The 15,787-nt window shown below is 51.1% G+C and overlaps 6 protein-coding genes across 6 annotated transcripts; 3 read left to right on the top strand and 3 right to left on the bottom strand.

Annotated features, from left to right (window-relative positions):
* The first annotated feature begins 154 nt into the window (after positions 1–154).
* K452DRAFT_360943 (uncharacterized protein) lies at positions 155–1,215 on the top strand. The gene is made up of 3 exons (XM_033546385.1): positions 155–357; positions 444–905; positions 967–1,215. The coding sequence occupies exons 1-3, from the start codon at positions 167–169 to the stop codon at positions 1,019–1,021; spliced, it is 708 nt and encodes a 235-aa protein (XP_033394417.1). The 5' UTR covers positions 155–166; the 3' UTR covers positions 1,022–1,215.
* A 3,490-nt stretch (positions 1,216–4,705) lies between these two features.
* On the bottom strand, positions 4,706–5,670 carry K452DRAFT_320835 (uncharacterized protein; the record flags this gene model as incomplete). Its single annotated transcript, XM_033544353.1, has 2 exons — positions 4,706–5,288; positions 5,348–5,670. 2 exons carry the CDS (start codon positions 5,668–5,670, stop codon positions 4,706–4,708), a joined length of 906 nt encoding a protein of 301 aa, XP_033394416.1.
* Positions 5,671–5,938: 268 nt separating this feature from the next.
* K452DRAFT_83323 (uncharacterized protein) lies at positions 5,939–6,780 on the top strand. The gene has a single exon (XM_033547203.1). The coding sequence runs from the start codon at positions 6,032–6,034 to the stop codon at positions 6,494–6,496; it is 465 nt and encodes a 154-aa protein (XP_033394415.1). The 5' UTR covers positions 5,939–6,031; the 3' UTR covers positions 6,497–6,780.
* On the bottom strand, positions 6,435–8,418 carry K452DRAFT_255471 (uncharacterized protein). Its single transcript, XM_033538358.1, has 2 exons — positions 7,069–8,418; positions 6,435–7,006 (listed from the first exon to the last, which is right to left on the bottom strand). The coding sequence occupies exons 1-2, from the start codon at positions 8,343–8,345 to the stop codon at positions 6,712–6,714; spliced, it is 1,572 nt and encodes a 523-aa protein (XP_033394414.1). The 5' UTR covers positions 8,346–8,418; the 3' UTR covers positions 6,435–6,711.
* Positions 8,419–8,436: 18 nt separating this feature from the next.
* K452DRAFT_83325 (uncharacterized protein) lies at positions 8,437–9,780 on the bottom strand. Its single transcript, XM_033547204.1, has one exon. It carries the CDS (start codon positions 9,482–9,484, stop codon positions 8,669–8,671), a length of 816 nt encoding a protein of 271 aa, XP_033394413.1. The 5' UTR covers positions 9,485–9,780; the 3' UTR covers positions 8,437–8,668.
* A 1,026-nt stretch (positions 9,781–10,806) lies between these two features.
* Positions 10,807–11,121, top strand: K452DRAFT_290355 (uncharacterized protein). The gene has a single exon (XM_033540987.1). It carries the CDS (start codon positions 10,820–10,822, stop codon positions 11,057–11,059), a length of 240 nt encoding a protein of 79 aa, XP_033394412.1. The 5' UTR covers positions 10,807–10,819; the 3' UTR covers positions 11,060–11,121.
* Positions 11,122–15,787: the final 4,666 nt, after the last annotated feature.

The following is a 15,787-nucleotide window of genomic DNA, read 5'->3' as shown; positions in this document are numbered from 1 at the left end:
CCAGCGAGCAGGGTGGGTGTCGAGCGCGGCAGCTTGGGCTCGTCTAAAGCTGCGGCCGCGGCGCGCAAGACCTCGTGAAAACTTTCCCGCGCGATAAGATAACAGGAAATTTCAACTATCAACACCATCGCTCTTTCCCATTTCTCGTGCCCATTTCACCGCCAAAATGCCCAAGTCGAAGCGCGCCAAGGTCGTCCACCTCTCCAAGGTCGAGAAGAAGGGCAAGGAGCTCTCTGAGCGCCTCTTCGCCAATGTGCGCGAGGCCGCCGACGAGCACCAGTATGCCTTCGTCTTCGACGTCGAAAACATGCGCAACAACTACCTGAAGGAGGTGCGCGCAGAGTTCTCCGATAGCAGGTGTGTGCCTAGCCTCCTCCCCTCCGCTGCACCGCATGCGCACAGGCGGCGCTGTAACAATCTCTCACTGACTTGACCGTGCGTAGAATCTTCTTCGGCAAGACCAAGGTCATGGCGAAAGCCCTGGGCACCGACGCGGCCTCTGAGCACCTTCCGAACCTTCACAAGCTGTCGGCGCACCTTGCCGGCAATGTGGGACTGCTGTTCACGTCGCGCGAGCCGGCCGAGATCCTCGAGTACTTTGCCAACTACGCCCAGACAGACTTTGCGCGCGCGGGCGTCGTCGCTTCGAGCACTTTTGTCGTGCCAGAGGGTGTGGTTCACTCAACCGGTGGCCAGGTCCCCGCTAGTGAGGACACCCCTCTGCCGCACCCCGTCGAGGTTACGGTTCGCAAGTGGGGTATGCCCACCCGCCTTGACAAGGGCAAGGTCGTCCTTGACCAGGAATACACCGTCTGCAAGGAGGGCCAGACACTTAACAGCCACCAGACTGCTCTGCTCAAGCTGTTTGGCGTCCACATGGCCGACTTCAAAATCCAAATCAAGGCGTAAGTGGTCCCCCAGTCTACTCTGGGCCTAGAGAATACAGCATATTAACGGCTTCCACAGGTACTACAGCGCGGCCAGTCAAGAAGTCACAGTTGTCGATTCCATGGAGGAGTAGGCGATTTCGTTACGCGTGTTCAGCTCACTGAGAGCGTGTACTCTCATGGAAGCGGCGTTTGGGAGCATACGGTGTTGGGCTTACAAAGCCAGTCATGGGATGGGATCGATCTTCGTCGTTTGCAAAATATGGAATAGCCTCAAAAATTTAGAAAGGAGGCAGAATATATGTCAATTTTTCTTGTCCATTCACGGTCCGATTTTTAATTATCTTTCTTTCTGTTGCCTTGCACCCTTGTTGGTCTACATTGCAGCACGCGTGTAGCAACGATGCTACGGCGTAAGGAAGCCGGAATTGGCCTCTGGCAAATTGAACGAGCCTTAGTAAGGAACGAGCCAAGGAAACGAGTCGAAGGAGAAGACAGTGCTTACATATTAACTTCCAAAGCATTGATAGTAGTTTTTGGCGCAAATTCTGCTACCGGGTGCGCCCTCTGCTGGGACCTGAAGGACCAAAACCTTCGGATTTCATTGAAATCTGAAACTCAGGCGGTGTCCTTTGAGAATTGTTGGAAACTTCTCCAACTTCATTCCGCACCTCTGAGACCTGCTTCGAGTTCTCAAAGTTATAAGTGACGATAATGGCAAATATATACCACCCGGATATATACGCTTCTGGTACTTCGGAAACCCATATGGGTAATCTAGATGTTCCAGGATGTATTCAAAAATCAAAACTACAATCTCGAGGTAAGCTTATTTCCTCTATCCTAGCCTTTGTAAGTAAGATGCGACATCTTCAGCTCTTTTCTTCATTCTCATGGGGACGTGCTGTATGTGTTTCTATATTAGGTTTGTTCCCTTTGGTTCAGTCTCGTTGTGAACTTGTGCCGACCATCGATTATGGACTCCTCGCAGCTTCCGCCACCGACGACGCCGACGACACGTCTCGGTTCCTTTTTTTTTTATCCACTCATGGTTGTGAATTACACACTTCGGCTTAAAAACTCAATGTTAGATTTTGGATTTAGGCTCAACCCACATTCAACAGCCATGCAGCCCAGCATCGTCCCCATAGATAAATCACTATCACAGTAGGAGTACGCACCAAATGGTTCTCACCACCACTACTAACCACTGTACCCGGTCATCCCACATTTTGGGCTCCTTGTTATAAAGCTCTTGACGGACTTGGGACAGGTGGTGATGAGGCGAGGTGCTTTAGCAACATCATTGTGAAAAGCATTTTATTTGTACTGCGAATTCAATACATCTACAGTAGATATTGGTTTATTGGCGAAGACTGGAGATGACTTTAATTGCACCGGTATCAAAATTGGTCACGATTTACCCTAATGATCGAAGTTTTACCGGATACGCTCATCTCAAACTTCATAAGATGATTAATGTGCAGCAAAATACATAGTTGACCGGATACTCTTGTCGCCTTCAGTGTAGCACCCTAATACCGCATGCTGTCACTCACTGTTATTGATACGGCGAACGGGTTATACTTTATGTACCAGTCATGGCTCCTGGAAACATGCACACACTGAAGAAACATGGTGAAAACCAGCTATAATAGAGCTGCAAATTCGATAGAAGTAAGTCCTATTTCGTCTGCTAAAGAAGTGGGATCGTAACACTACATAAGTATGTTCGTATATATCAAAGAACACGGTATCAGAAGTAAAAGTTCTTTAGTTATTTTACTTTCAATATCCAATTATTACTTAAACAATGTCTATATACACTTGTAGAATATATTAATACATCTTGCCCTTGGGTTTTAATCCGGCTACAAGGCGACTTTTATATTTAATTCGTTTATTATCTGACATGCTATTGCACTATACCTTACGGACGAACTAAATCAATTCCAATCCTATAAAGTAGATGTCTTTAGTTCTTGTAATAACAGATTGTTATTAAGTATATACACGGTATACACTAATAATTAAAGAGTACTATATATATAGAGTGAATTGACGGTGTGGTTAACCGGTCTAAATCCTTCTAAGTATTACTTCGTACTTTATTTATCTTACGCATCTTCCTATAGCCTAGTTTATAAAATCTTGTTCGTAGGTAAGAAGCTTTCCTAGCTCTAATGTTTTTAGTGTAGTCGTGCTGTCTACGATTTAAATTTAGCAGCGCTTTTCTTAGCTAGTAGGTAGCTCATAGTATAACTCCGGGCTAGTAGTAGGCAAGCAAGAATAAAAAACCAATTCACAGTTCACATTCATTCCAATTTTCAATTCGTTACCTTCTGTCGCTATAGACCAATCTTAATGTCCCTGAAGGAACCACCTCTTGTATCCCTATACGCCTGGGTCAGTTAACTGAGCAACTGTCAGCTGCGCCTACTGGTGCTATTGCACTATTGCCCCTACCCGAACCACTGCCCTGTTGCTACAAGGTGCTGCCAGCGGTGGTAGCGGCAGTACATTATACAGTACAACAGAGAGTGAAGGCTACACCGCCACACTAGGAGCTACTCTTCACAATAAAGTTAAAGATCGATGCCACTGGAAGACTATCACTTACTTGTATTATGTTTTTCAACAGTGATAATAGATAATAGGAGTACCAGCTCCCCGCATCTTCGTATGGGGCGGTAAATTGAAGCATGAACGCACACATGCCTGCAATTTAACAGTGGTCACAAGCCATCCTTCTCACTATACCAGTCTATTCTTTGTAATGAAATAGATCTTTCTCTTGCTAAGGCTGTTGGGTTTACATAGCCAAAGATGATGGTGACACGAAAGACAACGACCTTCCGGGTCGCATATGGTTGGTATTATAGCAATTCCACCAAAGCTCCGGTTGCAACAAAACATTTGATAGGGTACAACCCATGAAATAAATGTATAATATGGTATGGTACGTGTTGAGGTTCAGTGGATGGATGGAAGCGCAGTTAAATGAATGTGGGAGATAGGTTCATTCGAAGATACTCCGTATTCCTAGCAAGAACCTTCCGCGTTTGACGTTGTTGTTCCTATGCAAAAGATAAGATCTTTATGAGATAAGATATTTGTAACGCCCTCGTGTGAACGGACTCTTATCATCTGCTACGATCTGTGGTAAACTGGTATTGAAGTGGACTCCTGGTATTCTTCTGGTACTTTGATGCATAAGTAATTCCACGAGCACTTTGAAGCATCACTTCACGATTTCTTTTTTTTTTTTTTTCTTCACCTACCGGCCAGGGTCCCAGCATGGATATACCGGGCCGTCCCCGCCTATCACGCCATGGCCACTTTCATCGGAGGACCTAGCGACGTCGCTCTGTTATCCACTAGGGCATGTTTGAGACATCAGGCACCCACTGTTGGACAGTGGTGAGTGGACCCGTTAGCTTCGTATCACGGTAGATATGTATGTTCTTAATGGACCTGTACCTGCAGCCCACTTTTTCCAATATTTTTGGTCAACTTACCAGAACATGCGGTGATCAATGCGACCTAGATAGTGACAACTTCGACCGCACGCCACGAGCCTCAACAACATGGGTCGGAAGTCTTTTTAGCCGTTGCCGGGTGATTGTGCATATCGGATGAACACATGCTGCATGTCCGGTGAAAAGCACTTCAGTCTTCCCTCAGCTGCAGAAATGCCGTTGTGGGTTGGCTCCAGGACTGTAGACGATAGCACCCAGACAGAGTAAATGCTAGCCATCCTCAAGACGCCGGTACCCTGTACAATGTGATGAGAGTCGGCATATTGATTGGCTGTATCCTCAAAGCGGATGCAGAGGAACTTGTACACAGCACTTCCCAGCACCGCGACGAGTTTTCCATTCCGGCGCATCTCTAAGATTGACAATGCGAGCAATGCGACACCGGAAGCCAGCATCCCGCAGTGATTGCTGCAACGTGTTGCCATTCGCGTCATCTATCTTGAGACCCAATGTCCACGTTTCTTTTGTTTCCAGCGCCTGCAGCGGCCGCAGCAGCGACACCATCTCCGGCGCCCGTGCCATGATCCAACTCGGCAGTACAATGCAGAGGCCAAAGTCACGTAAGTTGTGCATTCTGGCGATAGCGGAGCAAGCAAAAATCCAGTCGTCGGGGAATCTGTCACGGAGGTCACCGCGCAGAAAGTCTAGACTCTCGCCCGATGCGTCGTAATGGGCTAGGAATCTGACAAGCTTTGCCTGCAGCTGTTCACTATCGCCGCCAGGGAAGCGCCAGTGCATATGCAAGGAATGGATGGAGTCCCATCGCGGCCGTGATAGCATGTTATAGAATAGATTCAGAGACTTTGGAGTTTTGAATTGGAAGGTGTTAGTGCCGTATAGGAAGCCGGTGGCTTCGTGGTAGCTGCAGCCGGGACGTTCTTATCAGCTTACCGCAAATGCAGGCTGGTCGATAAGACTGACATTAGGCGACACGTCTGCAGCAACGCAACACTCTCTGAGACATGGGACGTGTCTCCCAGGTTGCCAGCCGCAATGAACCTGAACTTGTTGAACGACTCGGCGAAGCTCGCACAAGCATGGCATGCTCCCTCCTTGGCCAGCGCGCAGACGAAGTGACCAAAGGCATAAACCGGCGGCTGCATGTTTTGACCCAGGTTCTTGCGTCCGCTCATATGGATGCACCGGTTGCCCAAAGCAGCTTCCCAGATGATAACGCGAACATCATACGGCAGACGCAGCAGCGACGACGACGACTGGTGGTGAGGTGTCTGGAACATGGCCATGCAAGTGTGGATACGCTCGACGCGTCTGGTGGTGGATATGATTGATATGAGCGTGATGACGTCCAGGGGAAGCCGTGCGCCCGGAGTCCTCGATACTTTGTTCCGCGACGCGCTTTGACCCGCGCCACCCCAGACCGAGACCCCGCCCGAGCCGCGACGCACTGCCGACCACATTTGCACATCCCTTTCCGACTTTGTGCACTACCCAATGCCCGCCGGATATAACAGAGGCGGATAAAGTCTATTGCGGCGCTAAAGAGCCAATGATGGGACGCCTATTCCCACGGACCGCCGCTGCAGAATGCCCTGCAGCTGCCGAAATCCAGGGCGCAGGTACTGGAACAACTGACTCGGTCGCCACATGGTTCGCAGAGGATGGGATGTAGAGGAGGCAAGGACAAGGGTGTCAACATGTCGAATCGGACCCAATTCACCGCCAGTGTCCAATTTTCATCCATCCTGGAGCGACCCAGAAGTCCAAGACACCGCTGCGTGTTCCTATCCTTCCAAGACTGGGGGAAACGTGTCTGAAAGCCCACAAATGGCCGTCGCGATGCTGAGCCGGCAAAAGTCAGGAGCACAGGAAGAACAAGGAACATCTGCAAAGGCGAAAATACCGCTACTGAAAGAGGGCCTGATTGCGCCCCCATCTGCCATCGGTTGCGGGGTACCGACTATATCTGGAAGCGCAGCAAGTGGATCTGCTTACTCTGCACCAACATGGATCGTCTCTGTCAGGATGTCCGGACACGCGGATAAAATGTATCGTCATGAAGCGCTTCGTTGTGTCTATTTGATATCATCAAAGGAAAAACATCATTCGTAACAGAAAATCATGATGCCGGACCCCTTGTCCATGCAGTACCCCATTACTAGTTCAGACAGTTGCTCCTGCAGCCTGTCAGACACGGAAGGTTATCCGTTGACCCCGCCCGAGCAATCATCCACGGGAGGCTCAACTACCTCCGCAAAAGGAAGCGCACCTTTCCTCCGAGGCCGGCCTCGTCAAATCACCCAACGCCAATATTATGCGGAATCTCTTCATGCCTGAGACTTGAGCTCGGCCTCTAGTGATTCGTGGTCTTTCTCTGTCTTCGCCACAGCGAATTCGGTTGGCTGCAGTACGGGACGCTGCTTGGCGAACTTGACAGTCGCAAGAGCAGAAGGACTGTCGCGGAAGAGCAAGTCCAGCTCCTCGAGGTTGCGGCCCATGGTCTCCGGGTAGAGGAAGTATACTGAGACAGGGATGCAGAAGCCAACGACGGCATAGACGATGTAGTAGCGGTAACCGATGGTGTCGAGGGCAACGGGAGTGATCATGGTGACGACAAAGTTCCTGTGAAATAAATCTGTTAGATGCGCGTTCATTTGCAAATAAGAGCGGCCCGGATTACTTACCAGAGCCAATGGTTGGCGGTGGAGATAGAAGCCATGGCGACACGCAGGCGGATAGGGGCAACCTCAGTGCAGTAGAGGAAGTTGGCGCCCAGGAACCCAATGGGGACGAAGAAGTTGAAAAGGTAGATGAAGCAGGCAGCAGCGATCTGAGCAGCGCGGTTTTCAGGGCCGAAGGAAGTGCAGATGCACAAGCAAGTCATGCAGAGGGACATGCCAGCACCACTGAACATGAACACAGCCCGTCTGCCGAAGCGGTCAATGGTGAAGAAAGCCACAAACGACGAGAGGAACTTCCAGGTCAGTGCACCACCGGCCAGGATGCGCGAGGTTTCGGCGTCCAACCCGAGGTTTTGCTGGAACAAGATGTTCGTATACGTCGAGATGAGATTGGTGCCGCTCATCTGCTGGTAGAACTGGAGAAGGATACAAAGACCGAAGCGGTAGAGGAGCTTGTCTTCGCCCATCTTGAGCATATCCCTCAGTGATGCCGCACCGGCACCGGTCTCTTCGAGAGAGATTTCAATGGCGGAGACCTCAGCCTGCACTTCGTAAGAGTCCGTCTCGAGGCCCTTGAGGCCGGCCAGAGTGGATTTGGCCTCATCAATCTTAGCCCTGCGGACGAGCCAGCGGGGCGACTCTGGCAGGAAATAGATGGAAGCCATCAGGACGAGCGAGAAGAAGATAGGAATCGCGAGCGGCGGGCGCCAGGTGACAGGGCCCGTGTGGAACTCGAAAAATCCAAGGTTGATCCAGGACTCGAGAGTGTAACCAACGCAGATGAAAAGACCGTCCAAAACAACGTGCTTGCCGCGGTTCTTCGCTCCGGATGTCTCACTCTGCCAAACAGGAACCGTGGCACTCAACATACCGATACCGGATCCGAGGATGGTGCGTCCGACGATGAACTGAGGCAGGCCAAAGGAAGACGTTTGAAGAACCTCGCCGATGAGGGTAAGGACAGCAGCACCGAAGATGACGGCGCGGCGGCCGAACCTATCACCAGTGTAGGAACATGACAGAGCACCGACAAGAGCTCCCAGGGTGAAGGTGGAAACGGTGACGCCCTGAATGGTAGAGTTATGACTCTTGACAGCGCCTTTGGTATTGACAGTGTCGATTTCTGGGAAAGTTTTAACCCAGTCCTCGAGAGTGAGGAGACCACCAAGACCAGATTGGTTGTAACCGAAGAGGATGAAGGCAGGGCAGACAACGAAGATGATTTGGAGGACACTGAGAGCGTGGCCGCTCAAGCCAAAGAGGAATTGGGAGGAACCCATAGTAGGTGTGAGGCCAGGAAAACAGCGACTAGCCTAAGCAAAGGGTTCGGAGGGGAGGATTCTTTATATCCATGTTTTTCAACAAGCGCCCTGGCTGCTCAACCATTTGTGGCGGCAAAGGCCCCACAATCCCGGGGTTCCATCTCGAGGCTCACAGACCAAGCGGGTCGATGGTCGGATGACAGCGCTATCGCGGAGGATACGGCATCTAGGATGGCAGTAGTGCAGCGGTGCTGGAAAGTCCTGGCAGTGAGGGCAGTCGAGACCGGGGCAGCTGGGGCGGCCGTGGTACGACCGACAGCCGAGTCGCCGCCGACGCCCTTTTAACCATGTATGCAATGGTTGCCGGCAGAATGCAAGCAATCGGGTTCCGCTTGGGCATAGAAAACTGGGGCGGACCCTTCCTGAGCCAGCCAAGAAGGCGCAAGCTCGTCAAGCTCGTCAAGCTCGAGACGAGCGTGGCCAAGCCTCCAGAGGCGGCCAGCAGAAAAAAACTGACCACACGTATGGTCCAACGCATGAGCTAGCCCTACGCGATGGTGCCAGCAGCGTGGCAATGGGCAATGGCAATGACACAGAAATTGGAGGTGTAGATATTGCAGCTCGGAAACTCGGCGTTTCGCTGACGGGCGAAGGATGGATTGACGCATGGGAACGACGTACATACGTGTGCCAAGCTGGAGACGGCTGGTGTTTGCAAACGTGAAAGAGGGCTCCGTGGGCTCGTGGACAATGTTACATCTGTGGGATCTGAGGGCCGGGATTTGTCCAAGCACTCCGCGCGCAGGGTGGCCCCACCGGCTTTCGCGGAGAAGCCCCATTAAACTGCCGATTCTGGAAACCCATCCGCCACGGCCCACGAAAACGCGACGAAAACGATCCGGAGGCGAGAGGCTGCCCATGGGGTAGAAAGTGCGGGATGACAGTGGAGAGAAGATCTTGGGAATCTTGGACTGCAGAAAGTGTAATTCAACCCCCCGAACACCTCCAACGATGATTATACCCGAGTACTCGTCTGTGGCGTCGTGAGGCTCTGCTGGTGACGGCGACTTCCGTGGTCGCGGTGAATGGGTCACGCGTGCGGCGTCGTTGCGGGTACCGGCCATCGGCCATCGGCCCTCAGCTACGAGCTCCTCCATGGAACTCCCCAATGCGCAGAAGAAATTTTTGATTTTTTGTTTTTTCCTTACACAACCAAATGTCGCGTGGCCCCCGCCGGGTCCCGGTTTCCGCAGCCTCGCCAACAGCCAAGCACTTGGCGTTGCCCCCTATGGAAATTCGACCAGACGCCTTCTGGGCTTGGCCGCCAGACAAGCTTGATAGGCGCGCCCATCAACGTTCTCACGTTTCCGCCGTTGCGGATCTTGTTTTTCCCGCCGCATGCGCCCATTGCCCACGTCACGATAGCCAGCCTTGCAACAAACATGTTCACTTCTACTACATACGAGTACGTGGCACTCTCATCATCACGGGACTTGTCGCTCGCACCGTCTAGGGCCATGTGTCCGAACCCCTCGTCATCGTCCCGCCGATCTGCCCGCGCTGAGCAATCCACCCCGGCTGAGAGGCTGAAGGCCTGAGACAAAGCGCGCGGCCATATCCCCCAGGCTGTGTGGGGGTCCGTCTGTTTGACTGACTGCCGAGCCGGTGCCGGGCCGCGTACCTGCGTGGAGTCTCTCCCACGCGTGATGGTTGCGCCTTCTCATGCCGCTACCTATCTGCTAGTAATCCTACTCGTACGGCCGCCCAACAAAATCTCCTGCCTCTGTGATAGCCTGTCCTGCCTCAGTGGCGGTCGCGGGCCGCGCCAACGGGCCGCCCAACGATCCAGGTTCTAGAACCCCTCGGAGAAAGGCACCACAGATTGTTGCACAAATCAATCGCGTACGAAATTTCCATTCGAAATCAATGCGACTCACTCTGCATCTCTCCATTCTTGCCAGACCAGGCGGGATTGCGAGGCATTTTCCGTCCGCTGCTGCGAGGACTGCGCACTCTCTTCAAGGGTCTTGCAGCGGGTGGCGTGGTGGATGTGTCTTGATAATACGGGCAGGGATTAATGATCAATGAGATGGCTGACTGGTTTCTAAACGAGCGCCGTTTACACACAGGCTGATAAGGATAGATTTTTGTGCCCCCTGCCGCTGCCGACAACGGGTTACCTGAAAGAGATGACTGATTGGTAGGGATGTAGAGCCGCCTACGACTATCACGAAACGAATTTCTTCAAAGCAAAACGTCATCCATCGCTATAGACATGAAGATCCTCTGCGATCTGCACGCCATCAGCTATGATGCGACGTTCATTCCAAGAAATGATCACGACCTGTCCAATGTTACATGCATTTCTTGCCGGCTTTAAACCACAGATCTCCGAGATGTGTCCGTCTGCCACAACGGTTCTTCTAGATAGTCCTGGAAGGTCTTTATCATTACGAGCTGGCGCTGACGCATGCAAAAGCAGTCCTCCGTTCATGCACGCTGCTTTTGACTCCTACCTCGTTCTGCATACCTTTTTGCTGGCCGACATCGGGACTTCGCAGAGTCACTGTAACCTTCAGGACCGTGTCTACACCCAGCCTGTGCTCGCTTTATTCGAAGTTCTACATGAAGGGGCATTGTGGTTGAATACCATACGTTTGTCTGGCTGCATATCAATTCCCACGTCCTCTCCAATGCTTACAGCCTGCTCCCTTTCTTTCAAATACTTGTGAATAGATTCTCGTCTAACTTTCACAATCAACAGTTGTTCATACCGAAAAATCAAACCTTCTCCCTCTCGCTTCAATTCGTTAGACATTCGACTACAAAGTTCCAGCTGCATGGCTATGTACCTATCAGCCAGTATATCCTTGCCACTCGAAAGCCGCCAGGTTGAAAACTATCGTAGGGCGGCCATATAGACCAGCCCATATACCTCACATCTGGTGATGAAGATATTGGATTCTTTGGAAATGTACGCTCAAAGTTCATGCCGCCAACCCATCCGCCACTGTAACTGTCGCCGCGAATCGTCTCAAAAGCTCTGGTTCCAGAGCTTCTTACCTATTACCCCTATTGGATCTCCGTCTCTCATGTGTAAAGTCTGGGGGAAGAGGGATTGGAAACACGTCCTTGGAACTGATCATGGTAGAAGGTGAGCAGGGTGTAAAGTGTGAGGATGCATCCAGCGGCTTTGACGGCATTCCCACACTTCAACTATTTCTGTCTGTTACGGCGGATTTGAGATCCGAGGCATAACCTTTTGCTCACTGGAAACGTACAGATGGTTTGTTGTGTTGTAATTTACAACCGTTGCTGAAGGGCTTTAGACTTTGAGCTTGCGCGCCCATCTACTTCAAAACGCGTATAACACTGGCACCAATCTCACCATCGACCGTATACCCGCAAAACACGGTGCGTACTCGCTCACACTACTCAGTGCGGACCGCTTCTCCAACATCACTACTGCCACTGCCGCTTTCGTGCGAGAAGTTGCATGTATCTGCCTCCTTCCTGTCTCAAGAGGAGGAAAGGTTGAGGTGGGCGTCCTCTACGCCTGAGCCAATACGCGCATCGCCATCGAGCCATCACATTTACTCATCACGTTTCTCAAATTCTGCTTTCAGCTACTGAAACAGTGGGGGTGGTGGTAGTGTTGGTGGTAGACTGTCATCAAATGACAGCAGAAGCAGCAGTGACAGTGGAAGTGGCAGTGAAACGGAAAGATAAAAAAGAGTTGGATGCTGATGGTACGCCTGACGCTGGATAGTGGTAGCGTTGTTGCTAAATACGGTCGGAGTTCACTGGGCTGCCGCTAACGGCACACAAGACAGCGTCAGCGGGACGCCGTGTTGCTTCTCGCTTCACTGTTTCCTTTCTAACACTACCGCCAACCCTACGTCCCCTCTCCCTCCCACTCGACTACAGTGTCGGCAGAGCTGAAGGGCAAGACATACGATCCACCCCTCTTCGACCAAGCGTATTACACCTATTGCCAGTTCCCATGCTCTTTCCATTCTGTCTTTGACTTATGGCAGCCACTCGATAAGCTTAGGCGCGAAGAGGGTTATGTCTATCCCGACGAGGTCAAAGAAGTTTGTAATCGGCTTGTGCTGGTGTGGCACTTTGACTTCGGTTAGCAGAAGTTGGTGAACCTGGCCTCTGGAACTGCGGAGCGAGTTGTCCCGACGATGCGCTACGAGCAATCTTATGAAAGTGATGGATATTTTGAATGGGGCGAAAGAGATGGCACTCCGGGTTTGTTTGGGTGAGTTGAGGGGGGTTGAGGGTGTGAGATGGAAGTGAAGAAGATGAAGAAGGAGGTGTGAGGATGATTGGTGGAAGTGTGGCGTAGCGGAGATGAGGAAGCTTGTAAGTGTGAAGGTGAGTGTTGTCTTTGATTTCGGCCTAATGCTTAGTGTCTCGTGAGTGTGAACTCTTACATTTCGAGTTGAAATTGCGAACATAAATTTTCGAGCCGCTTAAATCTGATATATACCAGTATCATGGACTCTTTGAGGACTTTCATATACATCCAAGGACTTCCAGGAGCCGGGCTCCCTGTCTAAGATTCCTATAAGTCTCATACCCTTTTGACGGAGCAGGTCATTCAGCCTTGACCAGAATCGTTATGTCCCAAGGCCCAAGTTCGGAACCCCGGGATGGCTATTCGTACAGAGTCCACACATTGACCTTGATACAAATGCTTTCTTTCTGAAGCTGGTTCCAAGGAAAACGGTGGCATCCTCGCAGAGTCCTTGGCTGTGAGCAGATTTGATTGGAGACATGGGTGGCGTCGCACTGCGGAGAGCTACTTAACGCATTCAACTCCATTTGCAAGGACCACTACTGCCTTGTCATGCAGCGTACTTCATGGACCCAACATGGACCGTATCTGGATACGCTGATAACCGAATGCCCTCTTGTAGAAGGAGACTAGGCACGCCGTGGTGTCGTTCAATATGATTGTTTCCGAGACATCATTGCTTCCTCTCCAAGGCCAATCAATACTTGGGCATGCAAAGCCGTCTTGGATCGACCGATGAAGCTTGGGGACTCATTCCTTTATGGCGGTTGTTACATAGGGTATCGTATGCTTCAAGGTTTGTCTACAATGGTTCAGAGGTCCATGAGCAATTCCTTAGGAGTAGCATTTGGGTTGTTGTAACTACCCTTTTGTATCGTCCGAGATCTAACCACCTATAGGGAAAGTCTTCGTAGATTGTTGACGAAAGACGTCGCTATCGTAATGGGTTGCTTTGTCGTTGGCATCGACGATTGGATATCCGTCTAATGCGCACCCCAGGTAGCAAGAGAAGCCATCGTATCTTCAGATGCAGGTGTAAGTATGCTTTTGGTTCTGTCCCGGCATGAATCCCGTAGAGTTTGACTGGCGACCGGAGCGTCATCAAGAGGTTCTTGGTGAAACCGATACCAAAAACCAAGGCAGATTTCATATCGGACTTAGACTGAAGCGGTGTGGTTGTTAATCAGCCTGCTGGAGGGGGGTTCATCCTTCGATGCTAGGTTTTGTACCTGGATCTTGCTTCGGAAGGCATCTGAGGACAGTGCTATTCGTTGGTGACGTCTGCGAGCATGTGCCGGACGTGGACAGAGTGGATGACCAGCGACGGACGAACCTAGCCTGGATCTCTATCTGACGAACAGCTGCACAAGTTTGTGGGTTGGCGAACTAACCGATCCATGTGTTGCTGTCGAGTCCGGCGGCTTTTGTGCCCAGGCGTTTGAGGTTGGCGCATTGGAAAACGTCAGCCACGTCAGTTGGATAGACAAAATGTCCCCGGTAACATTGAGCAAGTTAAGTGGACTCTCACTGCATGTTACGCGCTTACGGGATGGTGCCTGACTAAGAGCCAGGTCGTCGTGTTGTCCGGCAAGCCAAGAACAACACCTCCAACTTCACCGGGCGCCTCACTTAAGGATATGCGATGCTACAGGTGAGTGCTCGCACACTAACAGACGCCACCAAAGTGAGCAAGACGTCACTGCCAAGCCACAATGCATTAAAAGATCCAGTCGCGAAACTTTAAAGTAATCTAAAGATCTGGCAGAGCTGTTACGGCGGACAATTACCCTCCATTGTTAGCGTGGGGTGGTCATGCGTTCGAGTCCTTGCCAGGGAGGGGGTAGCAAAAAAGGTTGGCTCTGTAGCCCCAGCCTTTCTGGATTCATGCCAGTCTTCGCCCTTGATGGGACGCCTAGGCGAAGGCTGTCATGAATTTAGTTTTTGTCTTTTGAGTCTCTATATCTATTCATATGTTTTTTTATTTGCCGGTGAGCATTGCTAGGTGAGGTGAGGTTAGGTCCTTTTTCTCCCTGTCGATGTGTTTGCAGGTGTGAAAGGAGTGAGAAGGGAATGAGATAGGATGTTTGCTAATGTGCTGTACGTGCAAACGATGCATAGGTGGGTCAGCGCAATACCGTCATAAAAGAGTCATCCCGATCTCTGTGATTGCTAGAGAGGGTTGATCTGGTGGTGTTTCTCCAGAAAACGGCGCGCACAGTTCCCCCCATGGTGTTTGGATGTACAGTGCACATCAAAGCGCCTGACGGGCACAGTTCTTTCTCAACCAACAATACCAAAACATCCTCGATTCCCGACAACAACCGTCATAAGGGCATATATCAACGCCCAGCAGAAAGGCGATCCCGACTCACGATATATCCTGTAACTGCCAAGTCTGTCGGCGTCCTTCAAGAAGACGCCACGCGCGGCAGATGGCCCACCGACAGTGAAAAGCAGTGTAAGCCGCAGCGCTTGATGTCCGAAGTAAGATCATGCAACTGTCATGGAAGGCGCATATTGTAGGCCTTGTACCAAAACAGCTCACTGCCTTGACCGAGTCAAACTAAGCAGACAATGCGAAGACTACGCTCCATCGATCCTCAAGTACCCATGCCATTCAATACCAAGGAACCAAATGGCCCTCAGAGTTAACAACCAATGAATACTGCCTAAGCTGAGCAAATAACCTGTCTTATCAGCGCAAAGGAAGGCGGGTCACATCACTCAACGCCACTTCCCCCAACTGCCATTCCCACACAGGAAAGCACGACGCGTCGTCCACCGCGCTACGCAACACAAACTCCACGCACGCGAGCCATCCAAGAAAGAGCTTCAGAGAGCACACATTTTGCTGTGCCTGCCCACCACATCTCATCGTCAAGCCACTGCGGGCGGTTTCATCCACAGAGCAATCCATCGCTACTACGATGGCCTGCGCGGCGCAACATAGCTAGCTCACACAAGCGATGCATCTTGCTTCGCCTTTTCTTCTCTCCAAGATGTTGTACAGCGAGCAAAGCATCTACCAACCCCACCGCCACCATCGTCATTACTCGTTAGTCGACCTATAGATGTAGAGGAACTGACAATGGAACCGAGCGAAACACAGACGGGCGAAATAAAAAGGGCGAGAAGCGCGAAACTTGCAGTGGAG

Source organism: Aplosporella prunicola (genome assembly GCF_010093885.1).
Source record: "Aplosporella prunicola CBS 121167 unplaced genomic scaffold K452scaffold_22, whole genome shotgun sequence".
Classification (NCBI taxonomy): Eukaryota; Fungi; Ascomycota; class Dothideomycetes; order Botryosphaeriales; family Aplosporellaceae; genus Aplosporella; species Aplosporella prunicola.
This window is presented reverse-complemented; position numbering and strand designations above follow the sequence as displayed.